Source organism: Bos mutus, chromosome 2 (assembly GCF_027580195.1).
Source record: "Bos mutus isolate GX-2022 chromosome 2, NWIPB_WYAK_1.1, whole genome shotgun sequence".
NCBI classification, from domain to species: Eukaryota; Metazoa; Chordata; class Mammalia; order Artiodactyla; family Bovidae; genus Bos; species Bos mutus.
In genome coordinates, this window is record NC_091618.1 from 73,536,579 (window position 1) to 73,557,912 (window position 21,334).

At 39.3% G+C, this 21,334-nt stretch overlaps 1 protein-coding gene across 2 annotated transcripts in view; it reads right to left on the bottom strand.

Moving 5' to 3' along the window:
• Positions 1 to 21,334, bottom strand: part of MAP3K19 (mitogen-activated protein kinase kinase kinase 19) — a 65,302-nt gene that overhangs the window by 17,606 nt on the left and 26,362 nt on the right. For both annotated transcript variants that reach the window (XM_005899482.2, XM_070389689.1), the window contains exons 7-9: positions 18,162 to 18,258; positions 12,640 to 12,718; positions 11,458 to 11,714 (exon numbers count right to left, since the gene is read on the bottom strand). In XM_005899482.2, the coding sequence (XP_005899544.2) occupies positions 11,458 to 11,714; positions 12,640 to 12,718; positions 18,162 to 18,258 (433 nt within the window). The remainder of the gene's footprint in view (positions 1 to 11,457; positions 11,715 to 12,639; positions 12,719 to 18,161; positions 18,259 to 21,334) is intronic.

Consider the following 21,334-nt stretch of genomic DNA (forward strand, 5'->3'; position numbering starts at 1 on the left):
TGGGGATGAATTAGCGACAGATATACAGAAAGTAAACAAATGCTGAAATGAAGCGGTTATTAAAGACAGGATAAATAGAATGTCTCAAAAGAAAAGCAATGCCATCAAAGCACAGTCTGGGGCTCAGCTGTGAATGATATTTTACCTAGTCATAATAAGGGAGACATTAAATATTAATTTTTTTTAGATAATAACAATGAATAGTTTTAATAATGACAATTTAATCCTTTGAGTAATTGTACTTATTTATATGATCCAAATTATATTATTGATAATACTTAAAATATTAATTTTTCAAAGAAGATAGGTTCCATCATTCTATAGCATCCTTAGATCTATTAGATTTTCAAGGTTTTCATAGCACACTAGGCTAGACAATTTGTCTATTATTCAGATATTTTATTTTTATTTCACTTTGTATAGTGAACATAGATTTATCATTTTATATGAAATTAGAAAATAAATACATTGGAGAAGATGTTAGTATATATGTTTCAATGACTACCCTGCATATATTTTAAAATTTCCATTGGAAAAAGGAATAGAGCTTAAAACTCTCATTATCACTCAGTTAATTTGGAATCTGCAATAATGCAGTTTAGAGCTTGGAAAACTGTCTTACCAAAAAAATTCATAGTGAATTTAGCTAACATGTGTGCAGTGTGTGTGTGTGTGTGCACACCATCACTTCTGTGGTGTCTGATTCTTTGCTTTTGAAATGAAGCTGTATCATCATTTTTTTGTAAATATGAAAGCATGAATCTAAACTTCTGATATATTTATTAATACACCTAGGATATGTTCAAAATTAAGATAAATTATTCAAATTTTATATAACTCACAGACAAGTGCTTCCAAAACACTTGTCTAAAATACTTTCATATTTCCCTTTCTTGGTAGTTTTTTTTTTATTATTTTCTTCCACATTCTATACATTTTTCCTATTTATTCCTTATTTATTTTATTTTATTTTTTAAATTTTATTTTATTTTTAAACTTTACATAATTGTATTAGTTTTGCCAAATATCAAAATGAATCCACCACAGGTATACATGTGTTCCCCATCCTGAACCCTCCTCCCTCCTCCCTCCCCATACCATCCCTCTGGGTCGTCCCAGTGCACCAGCCCCAAGCATCCAGTATCGTGCATCGAACCTGGACTGGCAACTCGTTTCTTATATGATATTTTACATGTTTCAATGTCATTCTCCCAAATCTTCCCACCCTCTCCCTCTCCCACAGAGTCCATAAGACTGTTCTATACATCAGTGTCTCTTTTGCTGTCTCATACACCAGGTTATTGTTACCATCTTTCTAAATTCCATATATATGCGTTAGTATACTGTATTGGTGTTTTTCCTTCTGGCTTACTTCACTCTGTATAATAGGCTCCAGTTTCATCCACCTCATTAGAACTGATTCAAATGTATTCTTTTTAATGGCTGAGTAATACTCCATTGTGTATATGTACCATAGCTTTCTTATCCATTCATCTGCTGATGGGCATCTAGGTTGCTTCCATGTCCTGGCTATTATAAACAGTGCTGCGATGAACATTGTGATACATATGTCTCTTTCCCTTCTGGTTTCCTCAGTGTGTATGCCCAGCAGTGGGATTGCTGGATCATAAGGCAGTTCTATTTCCAGTTTTTTAAGGAATCTCCACACTGTTCTCCATAGTGGCTGTACTAGTTTGCATTCCCACCAACAGTGTAAGAAGGTTCCCTTTTCTCCACACCCTCTCCAGCATTTATTATTTGTAGACTTTTGGATCACAGCCATTCTGACTGGTGTGAAATGGTACCTCATAGTGGTTTTGATTTGCATTGATAATGAGTGATGTTGAGCATCTTTTCATGTGTTTGTTAGCCATCTGTATGTCTTCTTTGGAGAAATGTCTATTTAGTTCTTTGGCCCATTTTTTGATTGGGTCGTTTATTTTTCTGGAGTTGAGCTGTAGGAGTTGCTTGTATATTTTTGAGATTAGTTGTTTGTCAGTTGCTTCATTTGCTATTATTTTCTCCCATTCTGAAGGCTGTCTTTTCACCTTGCTAATAGTTTCCTTTGATGTGCAGAAGCTTTTAAGGTTAATTAGGTCCCATTTGTTTATTTTTGCTTTTATTTCCAATATTCTGGGAGATGGGTCATAGAGGATCCTACTGTGATGTATGTCAGAGAGTGTTTTGCCTATAAAATACTTAGGAATATATCTACCTAAAGAAACTAAAGACCTATATATAGAAAACTATAAAACACTGGTGAAAGAAATCAAAGAGGACACTAATAGATGGAGAAATATACCATGTTCATGGATTGGAAGAATCAATATAGTGAAAATGAGTATACTACCCAAAGCAATTTATAGATTCAATGCAATCCCTATCAAGCTACCAACAGTATTCTTCACAGAGCTAGAACAAATAATTTCACAATTTGTATGGAAATACAAAAAACCTCGAATAGCCAAAGCGATCTTGAGAAAGAAGAATGGAACTGGAGGAATCAACCTACCTGACTTCAAGCTCTACTACAAAGCCACAGTTATCAAGACAGTATGGTACTGGCACAAAGACAGAAATATAGACCAATGGAACAAAATAGAAAGCCCAGAGATAAATCCACGCACATATGGACACCTTATCTTTGACAAAGGAGGCAAGAATATACAATGGATTAAAGACAATCTCTTTAACAAGTGGTGCTGGGAAATCTGGTCAACCACTTGTAAAAGAATGAAACTAGAACACTTTCTAACACCATACACAAAAATAAACTCAAAATGGATTAAAGATCTCAACGTAAGACCAGAAACTATAAAACTCCTAGAGGAGAACATAAATATTAATTTTTTAAAGCACAAAGATTTCAAAGATTGCATTGTGTGCAGAGAGTAACGTTAAATTTTTAAATCCTAATATCTATGAGCAATCAAGCACTGTAGTTATAAACATATTATTTAAAAATGTGGAATTGCATTCTAGAAGAAACCGGAAACAGTATTTGTGCTTCTTATTTCTTATTTTTTATTTCTGCTCATCTGTCTTTTCTGAATTTTTCTTAAACAACATTTATTGATTATCTTAAGATTGCATGTAAACAACAAAAAAATTTTTTTAAGAGAACAAACACCAGGGGTATTCTTTCTGCCCCCTTCTGATGCCTATGTCAGAAGCTTTCTCTATCTCCTTTATACTTTAATAAAACTTTACTACACAAAAGCTCTGAGCGATCAAGCCTCGTCTCTGGCCCCGGATTGAATTCTTCTCCTCCGGGGGCCAAGAATCCCAGTGTATTCGCATGATTCAACAACAACCTTTCATCTTAGGGGCTCATCCGGGATCCTTCAGGACAAGGTAAGGATGCTTGGAGCTTTAGTTCTTTGTTCTCTTAGCGAACACGTTTTCTGCCGTGCTTTACTAACTCTACCGTGTGCTTGTGTGAATGAATGGCATGCCCTGCGTGAAACAAGTAAGGAGCCCTGCTCTGCGGTTCCACGGTGATCTCATACTGCTTATGGCAGAAACCTGTCGGGGTGTTATACCGACCTGCCAATGCCAAGAGGCACCCAATGTCTCCTTCGGGAACCGACCAGAAATGGGCAAAGCGTGTGGACCGAACTCTCCTTTCTCGGTCAAACTTTTCGGTCTCTTTGACCATTTCATAACTCCTTGGGAATTAGAAGTACTAACCTAATCTATCGGATCATAGACTTTCAAGGGACTTGTGATCTATACTGTTACTGTGTACTGTGGCTTAGGTCCCAAACTTGAATTGGTAGTCAAGAAAGTGTCTAGCCTCGCTAGGAATCGAAAGTTCGTAAGCTAGATGGAGCTCTAGCTCCCAGAACATCTCTGAGGTTAAAGGTTACTCAGATTGGGACTGCGATGGGTTTTTTTCTTTGGTAATGCCGGCTCTTAGTGGATCAGAGGAGGCTGTTATACTGGTGTGGTCATGCTTGGAAAGAACATCTCAGTTTTATGTTCGCGTTGGTATTATTGTGGTCAGGGAAATACTCAGGGTCGTGCACAGGCACTCAGGTGACGAATGTTTCCCACAATGGTCTTAGCTTGGGAGGCATTCCGGAAGGTTACTCTGATTCACCCCGGGTGACATCAGAGGCAAGCAAGGTGAAGGGTGAAGAGCTGGACGTCAAGTAGGGATGCTATCAAGTCTACCCCTGGTACATCCCCACCCCATCTCGGTGGTAGAACCGGGAGGGACGAGTACGGCGCCTGCGTCGGTAAGGGACAGACTAAGTCTGACCAGGAAGGAAAAGCTTTTGGTGTAACGTCTGTCTACACCCCCATCTAGAGCAGGGAGGGACGCCTCCGGTAGAAAAATGGCGCTGGTCGCTTTTTTTCTCTCTTACAGATGGGAGCTAACAATTCCAGCCTCACTCCTTTGAACTGTATCCTGAAAAACTGGGATAGATTTGATCCCCAGGGCTTAAAGAAGACACACCTGGTCTTCCTATGTGATACTGCATGGCCACGGTATCCATTGGAGGACGACGAACGGTGGCCAGTTGGAGGGTCTCTTAAGTATAATACTGTTCTACAATTAGACCGGTTCTGTAAGGAACAAGGGAAATGGGTAGAAGTAGCATACGTGTTGCCCTGTTTCTCTCTGCGAAATATGCCAGACTTATGTCCTAAGGGTATAGATTTGGGCGTGAAACCTTCAGCTCCCTCCTGTCCTCTTACTTTGCCCCCATACCTGGGAATCCAAACTGAGATTCAAACTGCCCACATGGAGGTCCAAACAACTCCTGTCTCAGTATGACTTCAGACTACTCTGGTTTCAGTAGAAACTCAGACCATCGAAGTAAGAGATGAGATGGAGGACAGGAGACAAAGAGAAGAGGAGAAACAGGTTTCTCCAATCTATCCCTGGGATCATATGCGCAGAGCAGCCAGAGAGACTGAGGAACAGCCACACAAGCTGTTGCCTCTTTATGAAAACACCCACCGGGAGAAATAATCAGTCTGTGAGAGTTAATAAGCCTTTTTCTTATCAAGAAATACAAAGAATCAAGGAGGATCTGGGAGACTATTTAGAGGACCCAGAAAAATATATCAGAGCTTTTAAAGGTGTTACTCTGCTTTATGACCTCACTTGGAAGGATGTGATGTATATCTTGGGACAAACACTGACTCCTGAGTCAAAGACTCGAGTTTTGGGAAAAGCGTTTGCTTGTGGAGATGAATGGCTTGGTAATGAATCAGTAGGGAAGAGGGAGAATGAGATAGCGGCCCTCCCCACTGGGAATCAGGCGGTCCCAACTATAGAACCAGACTGGGACTACAACACAGCTAAAGGAAGATGGGATCAGAGTCATTTTGTTAGATGTATTCTTGAGGGACTTAGGCAGGCGATTCTAAGCCTTTAAACTATGGCAAATTGGCAGACATAGAACAGGAGGAGAAGGAAGCTCCTGGTAAATTCCTAGATAGACTGAGAGAAGGCCTTCGTGAGATTCACTGAGATTGATCCCAAAGTGAAGAGGGAAAAGTGATCTTAAATGATAGATTTCTCACCAGTCGGCTCCAGATATCCGCAGTAAGCTATTAAAACAGGCATATGGACCAAATCAGTCTTTAGATACTCTGTTACAACTGGCTCAGACAGTCTATTATGGTAGGGAATATGAGGAAAAGAAAGAAAGGCAAAAAGACAAAGGAAAAGGCGGAAGCCTTCGCCGTGGCTATGAAAAAACGTTCTTAAACAGCCTGAGGGGCCCAGGTGAAAAGGGATGGGCTTGCTACTGCTGTGGAAAGGAGGGGCACCTCAAGTGTGATTGCCCTCAGGCATCTAAGCCGCCCCCAGGTCCATGTCTGGTCTGCAAAGGACCACACTGGAAGAGAGACTGCCCCCAGAGGCTAGGTCTCCAGGGTCGGACTCTCAAGACAATCAGGACTGAAGGTGCCCGGGGGTCCCCACACAAGCTCCCATCCTAATTACACCTGAGGAACCTCGGGTATTAATAGTTGTGGGGGGGCCAATCCGTCGATTTCCTTTTAGATACTGGGGCAACTTATTCTGTGCTTACTGAAGCCCCTGGCCCACTTTCTTCTCGATCCGCTTCCGTAATGGGACTGTCTGGACGAGCCAAAAGGTATTATTTCAGTTATTCTTTATCTTGCAACTGGGATTCTGTGCTGTTTTCACACGAGTTTCTGATCGTGCCAGAATCTCCCTCACCCCTTTTGGGAAGGGATATACTGAGCAAGGTCCATGCCTCTGTTTTCATAAATATGGAGCCCTCCCTTTCTCTCCCTTTAGTTAAACAAAATGTAAATCCTAGAGTATGGGCTGATGAAAAATCTGTGGGTCGAACACAAAATGCTATTCCTGTAGTTGTTAAGCTCAAAGACCCACACGTATTTCCACATAAGAAGCAGTATCCACTGAAACCTGAAGTTAAAGAAGGGTTAAAACCCATCATCGAAAGTTTAAAGGAGCAGGGACTATTAATTCCCTGTAACAGTCCTTGCAACACTCCTATTTTGGGTATAAAGAAATCAAATGGTAAATGGAGACTAGTTCAAGATTTACGAATAATAAATGAGGCTGTAGTTCCTTTATACCCCGTGGTGCCTAATCCTTATACTCTATTGTCTGAAATTCCTGAACGGGACAAATATTTCTCAGTAATTGATTTAAAGGATGCCTTCTATTCAGTGCCTTTATGAAGAAAGTCAATTCCTATTTGCCTTTGAAGACCCTACGCAGCCAGCTTCTCAGTTAACCTGGACAGTTTTGCCCCAGGGATTTCGTGACAGTCCTCACTGATTCGGACAAAGTTTGTCACGGGATTTACAAAACTTTAATAGCTCTGAAGCAGTGGTGTTACAATATGTAGATGATATTTTGCTCTGTGCTGAGACAGAGGAAGCTTGTTTGCGAGCCTCAGAAGATTTCTTAAACTTTCTGGCAGACTATGGTTACAAGGCATCAAGAGAAAAGGCTCAGCTTTGTCAACAATCGGTTAGATATCTGGGCCTAATCATATCAGAAGGGACTAGGGCCATAGGCCCTGAGAAAATTAAACCTATACTAAATCACCCCCTACCTATGACTTTAAGACAATTGAGAAGATTTTTGGGAATCACAGGTTCCTGTCGCATTTGGATTCCGGGTTACGGAGAACTTGCCCGGCCTTTATATAAACTTATAGCTGAAACTCAGCAGGCTCAAACCGACAAACTGCTTTGGTCTCCAGAATCTCAAAAGGCTTTTAAGGTTCTTCAGACTGCAAGCTCCAGCTCTGAGCTTGCCCACAGGGTCAGAATTTAATTTGTTTGTCACTGAAAGAAAAGGTGTGGCATTGGGAGTTTTGACACAACCCCGAGGGCCTCACCAGCAACCTATTGCTTATCTAAGCAGAAAATTAGATGTAGTTTCATGTGGGTGGCCCCACTGCCTAAGAGTAATTGGGGCAGTGGCTTTATTAGCACCTGAAGCTTTAAAAATAATTAATGGACGAAACCTTACTGTACTGACTTCTCATGATGTGAGTGGAATATTAAATTCTAAGGTTAATATTTGGATGACAGACAGTAGGCTTCTAAGTATCAGTCATTGTTAGAAGGACCAGTAACTAAGCTTAAAGTTTGTGGAAATTTAAATCCTGCCACTTTCCTTCCTGAGAAGGAAAATGAAACACCTGATCACGATTGTTCTCAATTCCTAACTTTAAACTATGCAGCTCGGGAGGATCTAAAGGATACCCCATTAGACAATCCTGACATGGAAATATTTACAGATGGCAGTTCTTTTGTTCAGGATGGAAAGCGTAAAGCAGGTTATGCCGTGGTGACTGCTGAACAGGTTTTGGAAGCAAAATCTCTCCCCCAGGGAACCAGTGCTCAGTTAGCGGAGCTTGTGGCTCTGACCCGAGCTCTAGAGTTAAACAAAGGGCAGTGGATAGGCCTGATAATCTATGTGAGTCTACTTCCGCTGACTCCAAAAATCCTGAGTCTGCCGTTGGATCCTCAAGACAATGTCTTCCTGTCCTGGGCTCACTCCTATGCTGCATTCCACAATCAGTCTAACTGCTGGGTCTGCGGAGCACTCCCCTCTTCATCAGTGGAAGGCTTCCTGTGGTGGACATCTCCACTTCAAGGAAAAGACTTTCTCCAAGTCTGTGAATACCTTCGACAACAATCACACGCGATGCCTCTTCTTCATCTGATGACATCTACCAACCCTAAAATGGACTGGTGCAACACTTTACACTTTAACTATGGACATAATGTGACTTTTTTTTTTTTTTTTTAATTTTTACTCCCAGATGTACCTGATGACATAATGTGACTTTTAATTTTGATTCTAAATGTTTTGTTTTTACTGTTTGCTCCCTACATCTGTAATTGTATAACTGGATTTGTTTCTAGCAGCATGAAAGCTTTAAGTTACAAATGGTTGCTCAAACTCTTGCTACTGCTGTAGCTTCCTCCAGCTACTATTTGGGGCCCCTGGATCAGATATCCTCAATATGAGGATTAGGAGAATATGTTGCCTCACCAATTTAGGGACAACGCCCTTGTCAGCTCGGAAGCAGTTATGGAACAAACGACGCCCTTTTCCCTAGGCAACATAATTCTCCTAAAAGAAAAGGGGGAATGAGAGAGTCATTTCCTAGGCAGGTTGATAGGAAGTCTAGGGGTCCCCAGGAGAGAGGGGTCTGGAATTCTCAAGGAGGAAGAAAGGACAAACTTTTTTTCTTTCTCCACATTCCTTAGGATTATATACCAATAATGTATCCTGCCTAAGGACAGTCTTTGGATTCAACCTTCTGTTATTTTAAAATGTTAATTATGGGAGTAGACCTGGTCTTTACAAGGATGTATCTTGCCTGAGGACAGTGTTATCTTAAAATGTAAATTATGGGAGTAGGTCTGATGAGGTCTTTACAACCTCCAGACATTCTTTGGATTCACTGGAGAGTATATAACTTCATTGTTAACACTAGCAAGCGGGTACTCTTTCTGCCCTCTTCTGATGCCTATGTCAGAAGCTTTCTCTATCTCCTTTATACTTTAATAAAACTTTACTACACACACAAAAAAAAAAAAGAGAACAAACACCAGCCTGGTAAACCCAGCTGATTTTTTCAGACAAGATCATAACACCTATGGAGCAGACCCCATTACAGAATACTGACTTAACCCAGTTTGTTTTTGTTTGAATGTGCTGCTTTTATTACATCTTCAAGATTCTCTGTGGTTTGGCCAAGAGAAATGCTATTTCCACAATGTCCAGTTCAGTCTCTCCATCTATCCTTTCTCCACTTGGTACCTGTACCAACTGCCCCTCCTTTTCTCTAAACTCACCTCCTCTAGAAAACTATGTTTCTCCTTTTTTTTCCCTTAATAATTAAAGTGGGGCTCAGATGGGAGTTGTGAGCTCTGAACACATGTGACATGGTGCTTAAATATGTTGGCTTTGGAGATAGGGGTCCAGGTTTGAACCCAGCCTCTGTAACCCACTAGCTATGTGACCTGAGCATACACTTAACCTCCTGAGGCCTCATTTATAAAACAAGCATGTTAATATTAGCTATATCAGTGAACATTTGTGCCTTGAAGTAATAAGCACTCAATAAATGTTTACTGCTGTTGTTGCTCCTAATTCAATATATTTTTTAAAATAGTTACGTGTCAGATCTGGAGCTTTGTGTGGGGAGGTGTAATGGTTTTTGCCTTTGTCATCTGGTGAAGACCAGCACATAAAAAGATAGTGACAATTTAGCATGATGTGTGTTGGTTGAAGATAAGGTTAGGATTCTATGGGAGTCCAAAGGCATGGTGACTTACCCAGTCTTAGAGACATTCAGGAAGACTTCCCAGAGGAAGGCATATCTAAGAGCATACCTGAAGGATGTCTTAATGTTCCAGCGGAAAAAACAGTATGTGAAAATATTCACATATCTGTTCTGGGAATGGAAGGCATTTGGTGGTGCTGATGTTTATTGTCCAGTGAGGAAGAGTGAAAAGAGAGGAGGCTGAACAGAGGCTGTGGAGAGCTGGGAGTGAACTTTGCAGATTTCAAGGAATAAGACCCTTGGGTCTATATCACAGTCCAGTTTGATGTTGACTTTTACACACAGCCTCTAGAAACACAGCTTCAACATCAGGTCAACTGAAATCAGCCAGACAGGGAAGGACAACTATTCAATGATTTCACTTTTATGAGGGACCTAGAATAGTCTATTTCATAGAAATAGGAAGTATCAGTGGCTATCAGAGATAACAGGAGAACAGTGGCTATCAGAGATAACAGAAGAAAGGAGAGTTTAAGTTGAATGGGTGTTGGACTTCCCTGGTGGTCCAGTGTTAAGAATCCGCCTGCCAATGTAGGAAACATGGGTTTGATCCCTGGTCTGGGAAGATTCCACATGCCATGGAGCAACTAAACCTGTGAGCTACAACAAGAAAAGCCCTGCAGTGAGAAGCCTGAGTACCACAACTAGAGAAATCCCCATTCTGCAACTAGAGAAAGCCCTGACCCAGCAATGAAGAGCCCATATGCCGCAGTGATGACCCAGCACAGCCAAAAATAATCAATATATAAATAATGAAAGCATAAATTAGAAAAAGTCCTGTGGCTGTCAAGCTTCAGTTTTACAAGATGAAAAGTTCTGGAGATGCAGTGTTGATGTTCATGCCACAATATAAATGTATTTAATGCCACTAAACTGTATGCTTTAAAATGGTTAAAGTAGTACATTGAATGTTATGCACATTTTACCGCAATAAATTTAAAATTAAAAAAAATTTAAATGCTGTTTCATTTAAAAATTTCATTTAAGCTCTACTCTCACACCCTAATGCTTCCCTGGTGGCTCAGATGGTAAGTAGTCTGCCTGCAGTGCGGGAGACCAAGGTTCAATCCCTGGGTCAGCAGAAAGAAATGACAACCCACTCCAGTAACCTTGCCTGGAAAATTCCATGAACAGAGGAGCCTGGCAGGCTACAGTCCATGGAGTTGCAAAGAGTCAGACACAACTGAGCGACTTCACTTTTCTTGCACCCAAATCCTATCATAATTATGCTTTTTTTCTTTCTCCTTTGTTTGACCTTTCCTCTGTTATGCAATACCCCTCATTGCAATAAGCCAATAAATACAAAATTGCATTTTGCAAGTTTGTCTCTGGTGGTTTAGGTCAATTGGTTTAGGACAGTGTTAAGCAGATATCAAAAACAGCAGTGCACTAAGGGGAAATGCTGGCATCAGTGTGCTATCTAGTAAATAAGTTTTGGGCTAGATAGAACAGCTAACTCAAATCTTGAATGAAAGTATCCTCACCGTATGCCCCCCAAATCTCCCACAGATAAAGATCAACCAAATATGAATTCCCTGTAAAGATTTTCAAATTCTTAAGAAAAAGATGAATAAAGAAATATTTATTGACCAAAGAATAAAGGAATCACTGTATAATTCAATGAACTCACCTTCAGATTTCCTTGGCTGCCCCTTCAGAAAGTGAGGAACATCTCTGGCTACAGACTTGGAGATTATCGTTTCTAAGTGAGGTCTTGGCAACAAAAAGCCCAAGTTCGTATTGAAGAGTTCCTGGGAACGTTCCTCTTTCTTTGCAAGTAAAGGCTCCGTGGTTACCATTTTTGTCCTGAAGCCCACCATCTCAATGTTTTTTGGAAATGAAACAGAATGTGCTGGTGTCCATTCCTGATGCCCTGAGGTTATCTGACTAAAGGGGGAAGGAAATAGTTTAATTTAAAAGTCATTCCCCATGTCTTCTGGATCTCCAGTTCTTAGCCCACCTGACATCACTGGAAAGTTTGGAGGACTATTTCCAAATGGTACTGCTGAGTGGAATAGCTGTATTGCTGAAAGAACAAGACCTCCCCATTCTCTGACTTGCTCCCCACCTCAGCAGCCCTCTGCCACTCACACTTGGGTTTTCCCAGTCTCTGTTTCCTCAAGCAGAGAAATCAGAGGAGGAAAAGGCAGAGATAAGGGGGTGCACCCTTGTACTTCTCCAAAGGCATTGACCAGAGGCCTTTGACCATTCTCCAAAAGCCCAGTACTTCTCAAACTATCTTTGGTGAAGAATCCATTTAAAATTTTACATTGCATCATGGATTGAAACTTTTGTAAAATGTAATCAAAGTGAATGACTATAAAAATTAAACAAAAATTGAAAACGTGAAAATAAAAAAATTTTCCACTATCAGATCAATAAATATAAAATTACTTGACTAAATGGCTACACATCTTTTTAAAGGTTTAAATGTCCAAGTTCTATACTGACTTCGTTATTGACTGGTAACAGAAGGACCTCAGAACTCTGTTTTGAGTGGCACTGCTGCAAGGTCAGCAAATGATGGTCCTTGGCCCAAATCCAGCCTCCAGTCTCACTTTGGTAGTTTGATTGGATCATAACCACACCCATTTGTTTATATACCATCCATGGAGGCATTCAAGTTACAACTGCAGAGTTGACTCATTGGAACAGAGGCCATATGGCCCACAAAGCATAAAACATTTATTATCCAGCTCTTGCCACAAAATTATTTATTATGACCCCTGCTTGGGGATGTTTTTCTGAATGTGGGTTGCCACACAAGTATATACTTTAATTCCAATCTAACCTTTCAAATAATACTTCTTACTTGTTTTCTGGTAATTCTTCTTGGCCCGTTTCTTGGGGATGGATGACATCTCTCGGAAAAGTAACAATAATCTCAACACCTATGAAAGTGCAGGTCAGTAATAATAAGAAGAAAGTAATGAATTCCAGGGGTAATCAGGAATCAAATGTTTTATTTTTGGTTATTTGGCTCATGTATTCTTAGTAATTACATGATGAACATTAACTAGGAACTGAGTTTTAACCATCTTTGTATCTTTCCTGTCCTAAATAAATGCTTGCTTAAAGGGTAAAGAATTTGTATAACAAAACATTCCAGAAGTAAAATAAAGCTTTATGATGAGCAGTGTTTTCTCCCTGAATGGAGAAAACAAGGCCTCCTTCTGTAAAGTGTGACTGATATCACCTACTTCACAGGACTGTTGTGAGAATTAAATGAGATAATTTATGTTGCCCCATCGGAACTTGCTTATATTTGTCATTTGGTCATCTCTTATCTGATTCCAAGGAGCGACTTTTAGTATAACCCTTAAGACAGAAAGTTCCAACTTATAGAGTGGATGCATGCCTACAAAATAGCACATTAAACAAATTGACATTAAAAACTAGTGTGGGGACTTTCCTGGTGGTACAGTGGATAGGAGTCCGCCTGCCAAGGCACAGGTTCAATCTCTGATCCAGGAAGATTTCACATGAAATCTTGTTTCACATGAAATCTAGTTGCCACAGGACAACTAAGCCCATGCACCACAACTACTGCAGCCTGCATGCCTAGAGCCTGGGCTCTGCAGCAAGAGAAGCCACTGCGATGAGAAGCCTGTGCACTGCAACTAGAGAGCGGTCCCCACTCACCACAACTAGAGAGAGCCCTTGGGCAGCAATGCAGGCATAGCACAATCAATAAATATATAAACAAAAAATAAATAACATTCAAAAAACCTAGTGTGAACCATACCAGAACTGTCTGTCCTTTAAGATTTTCACCTGTTCACTTTTTCCTAAGTTTTTATCAAGTATATGATATAAGTATATCAAGTATATGACAAGTGTAACTCATTGTGCTAAATGTAAGGAAACAAAGAAGGTACAGCTGTGGCCTTAGCAGAGACTATAAATAAGAAAGCGAAGCGCATAGCCAGATAAGCACTGTGAAAGAAGTGTGCAATGTGTGTGTAGAACATAGAGGCATATCCTTCGAGGAAGATGTAGGGCTTTTCCCAGTATTCAGCTTATCCATCTAAATGTCAGAGCCATTCATTCAGTCTGTGGATGCTGGAGGAGCCATGGTTTTAATCAGCTCCACTGATGGAAGAATAGTGGAGAAGATTTGAGCAGGTCGTGAATCAGAGAGACCTGGGTCTCCATCCCTCCTCTGCCACTTCCGGGGGGGACCTTGGGAAAGTTACTTATTAGCTATCGTCATCAGCGTGTGCATGCTATGTTGCTTCAGTCATGTCTGGCTTTCTGTGACCCTATGGGCTATAACCCACCAGGCTCCTCTGCCCATGGGATTCTCTAGGCAAGAATACTGGAGTGGGTTGTCATGCCCTCCTCCAGGGAATCTTTCTGACCCAGGGATCGAACCTGCGTCTCTTAGGTCTCCTGCATTGGCAGGCAAGTTCTTTACCACTAGCACCACCTGGGAAGCCTAATCACCATCAGCGTATCAATTAAAGTTTTTATTATTTTTAAAGGACATTGGGTATTTTGTCAAATATATGGGAACCACCATAAGGAAAGCATTTTTAATGTTAAATGTTTATGCTTGTGTTATTTATAAGAGTGGTGCATTTAAAAAAAGTAAATATTTCCAAAAGGAGTTTTGTGGGGTTTGTTTTTTTTTTTGCAGTCTCTAAAAATCAAGTTCCCTTGGAATGGTGGATTTTCTTTTTAACTTTTCAAATATCCTATCACCACACTATGTAGCACAACATGACAGGCTTGGGATTATAGAGCTGTGAGGAACTTAGAGGTCATCGGACCCAAACCCTTCGTTTTAGAGATGAAAAAACTGACAGTCATGAGGTTGTGAGATGGCTCATGGCCACTTTTGTAATGAAAGGCAGATGGATGTCGTTCATACCATTTTTGTAGTCATCCTTGAGGGCAAACACCTAGCTGACATGTTAGAGTAAGAAAAACATACAGCATACATTCCTAATAACTCAACTGTCAGTGAAAAGGATGCTCTGTAAGACTAGGCACAATTAGACTTTGCTGTAGAAGTTAGAAAATTGGGCAGTATATTCACTTGAACATGTTCTTAACAATGACTGTATTTTTAGAATCATTGAGGACAAATAAACCTAGATGATTTTTTTACCAAGAATGTTTTTAAGTAGATTTAATAAACTAAAAATTTGTTAATTGGTTGATTTCTCTTTTTTTAAACCAAGGAAGTAAGATGCAATAGCAAGTATAAGAAATTCCTGACTTTTTAGACATTGTGAAAAGTTAATGGTTCCTAAATGGGGAAAAAACATTTGGTTGTAAATGGCAGGGTGAGGGGAAGGATATTATAAAACTTTCTGACACTGAAATCATCTTGGAACATATATACTCTCTGTTTTGTCTTTTGAACACTGTGAGTGATCATAGGAGCCTCTGAACCTAAGAGTGGTCCAGGAAAGCGGATGTACTGTCACATGTGAAAATAAAACACTTGCTCCTATCTGAATGCATCTTTCCAGAAAGAAGATGCAAATTAACCCCACCAGAAAATGTTATAGTAGAGAGAAACTAAGAGGCATCATTTAAACACAACCAGAAACATAAACTTTCTTGCAGAAAAGAGGCAAATGATATTCATAAAGTCAGAAAATGATGACTAATTATTAATATAAGTGCTAAAATTTTAAAACAAAAACTTATTTGGCCTAGCCTAATCCATTCAATGAAGAAAAATTATTTTCTCCAGAAAAGTCTTACTTTTCTGTGTTTTCTACTTGCTTTGTTTAAATGGATGGGAATCAAGGTTCAAAATATTTTGATAACCTCTCTGCCTTTTGATAGTTTCCTAAATCATGATTTTCAACAGAATTTTTTACAGCTACATTTACCAGTCTTTTTTTGCCACTAGTTTTCAGAAAGCTAACTTGAGAGATGGATACCCAGGAGTTACACAAGAGAAGATAATATGGAGGTATCCTTTTGCTGATATGGGTGTCAACAGCAGAGGGAGGGCCTAAGGTCAATGTAGAAGCATTTTGTATGCTAGTTGTGGCTGAGGCAGTGTGATCTGGGGGTCAGTGACCAGTTTTAAGATGTAGCTACAAGAATTCTTTATGACAATCCAACCTGGGATCTGTTCTTCTCCTTTGTTTTTCAATGGTCTATGAACTTTTCTAGTAACTTTTAAAACTTCCTTTCTTTTCACTCAAGTAGAGCAGATTTTGTTATTTGCACATAAGAATCCTGATAGATATACACTGTAAGCCTAGGAATTTTAGAAAATAGGTTCTCATTCACTCATGAAAATAATAATTTTACATGCTCAGTTTCCAGTCTACAAGGTTTGCATCTGATATGTTCTGGGAAAATAGCTGATTAAGGAATGCAAGAAGATTTTTATAATAAGGAAAAGGATGAGGGATTGGGGTGAGAGGCAAATTGTATTTTATAAATTACCATCTGTAAAAGTTCATAAGAAAGCAAATGTGTGTTGCAGGAATATTTAGCTGTTAAAGACCAGGGCAGTGATCTAAACATTAGAGTTTATATATATTTTAGTTAGTGAAGTTTCCTTTTTAAAAGAATAATACAGTGAACAAACAGATATAAATTAAATGATTAAATATGCATATCTACCATCAAATAGTCACATGGATGTGCATAAAGTCTTTATAAAGTGTGCAAACACTTAAACATTAACAACCTGGGGTATGTTAGAAGCATGTAAATGGAATTTAAAGAGATTTATTGTTATTTAAGATGAATACAATGCACAATAATTCCCCAAACATTTTTATTTCAGATTTTGTGACTTGAAAGAGTTACTAGCTTACTGAAGACTCTTATCAACTATGAGAAGAAAACTCAGAAACATAATTTCTTCTTTAGAATGTATAACTCAAGTTATGAAAGCCTAAAACTGCAGGAAGTTAGTTGAGATGCTGCCTAAGTGTTATGGTTCCTACATGAAAATCTAAAATATTACATACAAATTGATTTTAAAAGTATTATTAATATGAAGGGACTTTCCTGGAGGCTCAGATGGTAAAGAATTTGCCTACAATTCAGGAGAACCGGGTTCAATTCCTATAAGCACCTCAAATGGTAAGTCATCTCTAAATTGAGCTGAATAAACACAGTATTTAAACTCTTAGAAGGTGATGGGGACACAACTGGGCTTCTGAGAACTCAGATTTGAAGTCTTTGAAACGCAAAGGCAGATCACAAGGACTACCTGGAGGGGATCAGGACTTGTTTATTTTAATTAGGTCTTTCAGGGTTCATGATGTTTATAGTTTCTTCCCTGCCCTCAGCCAGGAGAAAGGAGGTACAGAGTGAGTTTGGGAAAGATGGGAGGCTTCCCAGAAGAGGGCAGCATTGCATAAGGGGTCAAAGGAGACAGTGGCTAAGCTAGCACAGCCTTCAGGGTGGTTAACCGGGATGAGAAAAAAGACATCCAAGAGGGCAGCTTCCCTGGAGTGTTAGAAAGGCAAGGAGGAAAATTACCAGAAGAGAGATTGGAGCAGTTCAAATAAACGTTTCATGTAAGAAGTTTATAGGGGAGTAGATGACAGACAAATGTGATCGCTGTGATGACTATGTTCTGCAGTGAGAATCTAAATACCTTGTGATCTGTTCAATGCAAGGGCATTTAGGGATAGGACAGGATGACACATTTGGAATGGGTGTTGTTTTGGAAAATTCCAGACTTATGGCCTCCTAGAATACAAGAGTGCAACTTGGGCCTTTAGTTCTTTGTTCAGTCCCCCAACTCCTGCCTCAAGGGAAGAGGTCTGGGATGACAGCTAATGGAGAAATGTTTGGTCCTGGAAGAGAATAAGGCTTCCCAGGTAGCACTAGTGGTAAAGAACCCACCTGCCAAGGCAGGAGACATAAGAGAAGTGGGTTCAGTCCCTGAGTTGGGAAGATTCCCCTGGAGGAGGGCATGGCATACTCACTCCAGTATTCTTGCCTGGAGAATCCATAGGATAGACATGGTGGGCTACAGTCCATAGCGTCACAAAGAGTCGGACACAACTAAAGTGACTTAGCACGCACACATGAACGGAAGAGGACAGATCCCCGTAGCTGCTGGAAGATTTTGAGAGAAAAGAAGTGAGGGCAAAGGTGCTACCAGACAAAAAAGGAAGGAGATGAGAACAGCAGGTTGAGCTAGAGTAGGGTAGAACAAAGGAGAGACTGAATAGGTTGCCAAGACTCACTGATTCAAATATGGACCAAAGGCTAGGATTTCTTTTCCTCTATGCTTGTCTGAGATTTCAAAGCTCTGCACTGAGCATGACTGAAATCAGGGGGAAAATCCAAATAATCAATATTGTCTTTGTAAACACATCAAGGACAGAAGATGGATACCTTCTGTCCTAGGTTGCCAGTCTTGTCCATCACCACTTGGATCTCCTTCTTCACTAATCAATATGGAATGAGAGCAGTCATCATCTTGGTCAGACTCCTGAAATATCATAAAATAGAAACTCAGTTTTTCAGTGTAATACTTGGTTGGCAGGGTGAATGTTGATTTTTTTTTTTCTAGGCTAAAGTTTCACACGGCTGATTCCTTTTAAATCGGATAAAGTATTCAGGACTAAAATAATGGGAAAGTGTTTGTCTCCAGAGCACCAGGCTTAGACAGACGTGAACGTGATTAATTGCATAATCAAAGATGAAGATCAAAGCTGAAATTGCATAAACACAGAGAAATTCAATATTTTATACTTTATCATGTCTGTATTCAGGCTGTTAAGCTGCCACCAATTCCATCCGAGTGGGTAACTGGAAAGAATCCTTTGGCCACAGCCAGTGAACAACCCCAAAGGAACATGGTCTTTTCCATAATGCCTCCCTGGGGCATCATTTACAGATGGTGAGGGTGGAAATCCTTGCCCTACATGGAAGCTGCAGATATAACCTTAGACTGAAAGGAGGCAGCAAAGCTGATTAAAGTTTTCACTATGACAGCCTTCTGATCTAATCGTGTTATGCGACTTCTCAAACTTCCCTTTTACGATCTAGAAAATGATCAAACTGCTGAAAAACATTGTTGAAAAGCAGCTTAACTTAAAAAAAACAACCAGCTTGACTTACAAAAAGTATTCCTGACTCCCTAAAGAAGAAATGTTTTCTATGAGAATGCATTGTTGTTGCTAGGTTCCTCCTTTAGAAGTTGTTGCTGGTGATTTTGCCCCTTTTAGTGGCTACAACAGTGATAGATGCAAGTAGTAGTTAAAATATCCCATCCTACCTGGATGTTATAATTGGCATTCTGGTTTCTGTGATCCAGATGAACGGTCTAGTTAAGCAGACTATTGGATAAAAAGTCTTTGCCCTAAATGCAGATGTTTGTCGGACAAGCAAGCAGACTTTATCATAAAGCCTCTGATATTTCATTCACTAATTCCCAAGAGAGTGTGGGAATCTTTTCACCTTGTTCATTTGACTTATCACTACCATTAAAATATTTTAGGTGTTCAATTTTTTAAAAACTTTTAATTTTGTACAGGGGTGAAACCGATTAACGACGTTACGGTAGTTTCAGGTAAACAGGGAAGGGATTCAGCCACACATAGACATGTATCCATTCTCCCTCAAACCACCCTCCCATCCAGGCTGGCACATGACATTGAGTGGAGTTCCGTGTGCTATACAATAGGTCCTTGTTGGTTATTCATTTTAAATATAGTAGTGTGTACCTGAGCATCCCAAACTCCCTAAGTGTCCCTTCCCCTTGGTGGAAGGTGTTCACTTATAATAGCTTAGTTATCATATTTTACTTTATATAGCAGTACACGCTTTGTAAAGCATTCTCTACCTCCCAGCACAGGTTAGGGGTCCTACCTCAGACCATCCTGGTTGTCAATGGCAGATGGGACAGCTGGACAGGTTCGCCCTGATCCTAGACTGTTGTCAATTTTACTGCTTATTCTTTGCATTTCAAAAATTCTACCACTCTCTGGCAAATTTCTTCTCCCTCCCATCCAATTACAAAGCGTGAGCGGTAGGGTATTACTATTTTATAAAATGCATGGAAATACCAAAACAGCAGTTCTTTAAAGAGCAGGAGACAAAATCACCTATAATCCTACAAATAAATAGCAAACTCTGTTCACTTCCCAAGTGTTTAATAATAGAGCTGTATCATGTCATTTCATATCTGGCTTTTTTACTTATGATGTATAAATTACATAGCAATTTACTAAGTAAATATCATTTTAGTGGAATTTTATCAGAGGGTCATAAAGATGTTTAGTAAGTCCCACAAGTGTTATGATATAAACCCCATCATGCATAGTAGGCAGTTTTTAATTCTTCATTATCACACATAGTGCTGTGAACATCTTTACAAGTAATACGCCAATTTTGTATTATCTCTTTAGAGTAGATTCTTAGACATGGGATTATAAGGAATTATTGATCTGAAGAATATTAGAATTTTTTTTTACATACGTTGCTTTAAAAGTAAATTTACACTTACTACTTACTGTCCACTAGCAGTGCATAAGTCTGTTTCACTACCTTCTCCCTTATCAATTAACAATTTTCATTTTTAGTAATGTGATATATGATCTGATTGTTTGAATGTGCATGCTTTTGTTAGTAGAAGTGTTGGAGATAGTTTCAGATGTTTAGTGACCACTGAAGTTTCCTTCTTAGTGTGTGTATATATATATATATATATAATTTCTTTTCATATAATGTCTAGAACACTCTGTGAGACTTCAGAATATATCTCTTCCATTTCATATAATTAGAGTGTTTCAATGAAATTTTTAGGCTGAATAAAACTAATTAACACTAATTTTTAGTGTTAAATATATAACTGGTTCTCGTTTCAAGTTTCTATGTTGATTAATGATCTGCGGTTGGTCTCAACTGCTCAGTTCATTTATTATTTGGTCCTTGAGGAAAAGTTGGAAGATGCGGAGCATGGGCAAACTACCTGCAAAACCCATAACAATGACCAGCATTTATCCATACAGTGCCAGACACTGCTGGACCTTTCACATATTAGCTAACTTAATCCTCACAAAAACTCTAAAGGTAGAAACTATTACTCCATTTATACATGAGGTTCAGAGGAGTTAAGTAACTTAACCAAGGTCACCTAGCAAGCCAGATTCACACCCAGACTCTGAAGTCTGGTTACAGAATTCATAATCACTCTGCTTTCTTTCTACTATGAAAAATTTGAAACAAGAGAGTCTCAACAAGAACCAGAAGGAAATTAATAATAGTGAGAAAATTAAGAGAAAGAATACCCAAACATAATTTATAATTTTTGCACAGGAGAAGATAAAAGATGTGTGATCCCTACAAACTCCTGACAAAAAACTTCTTCCTTAAAAAAAATAAAAAATAAAAACTGAAAAACCATAAGCATCACAAACAAAAAGGATGTGGGGAATAATACCTACTTTGAAGATTAACATGAAAATGAATACAAAAACAGCAACAGCTCAGAATTTTCTGTTTCTTTTAGAATCTTAAATATGAATGACTTTAATAGACTTCCCTTGTGGCTCAGCTGAAGA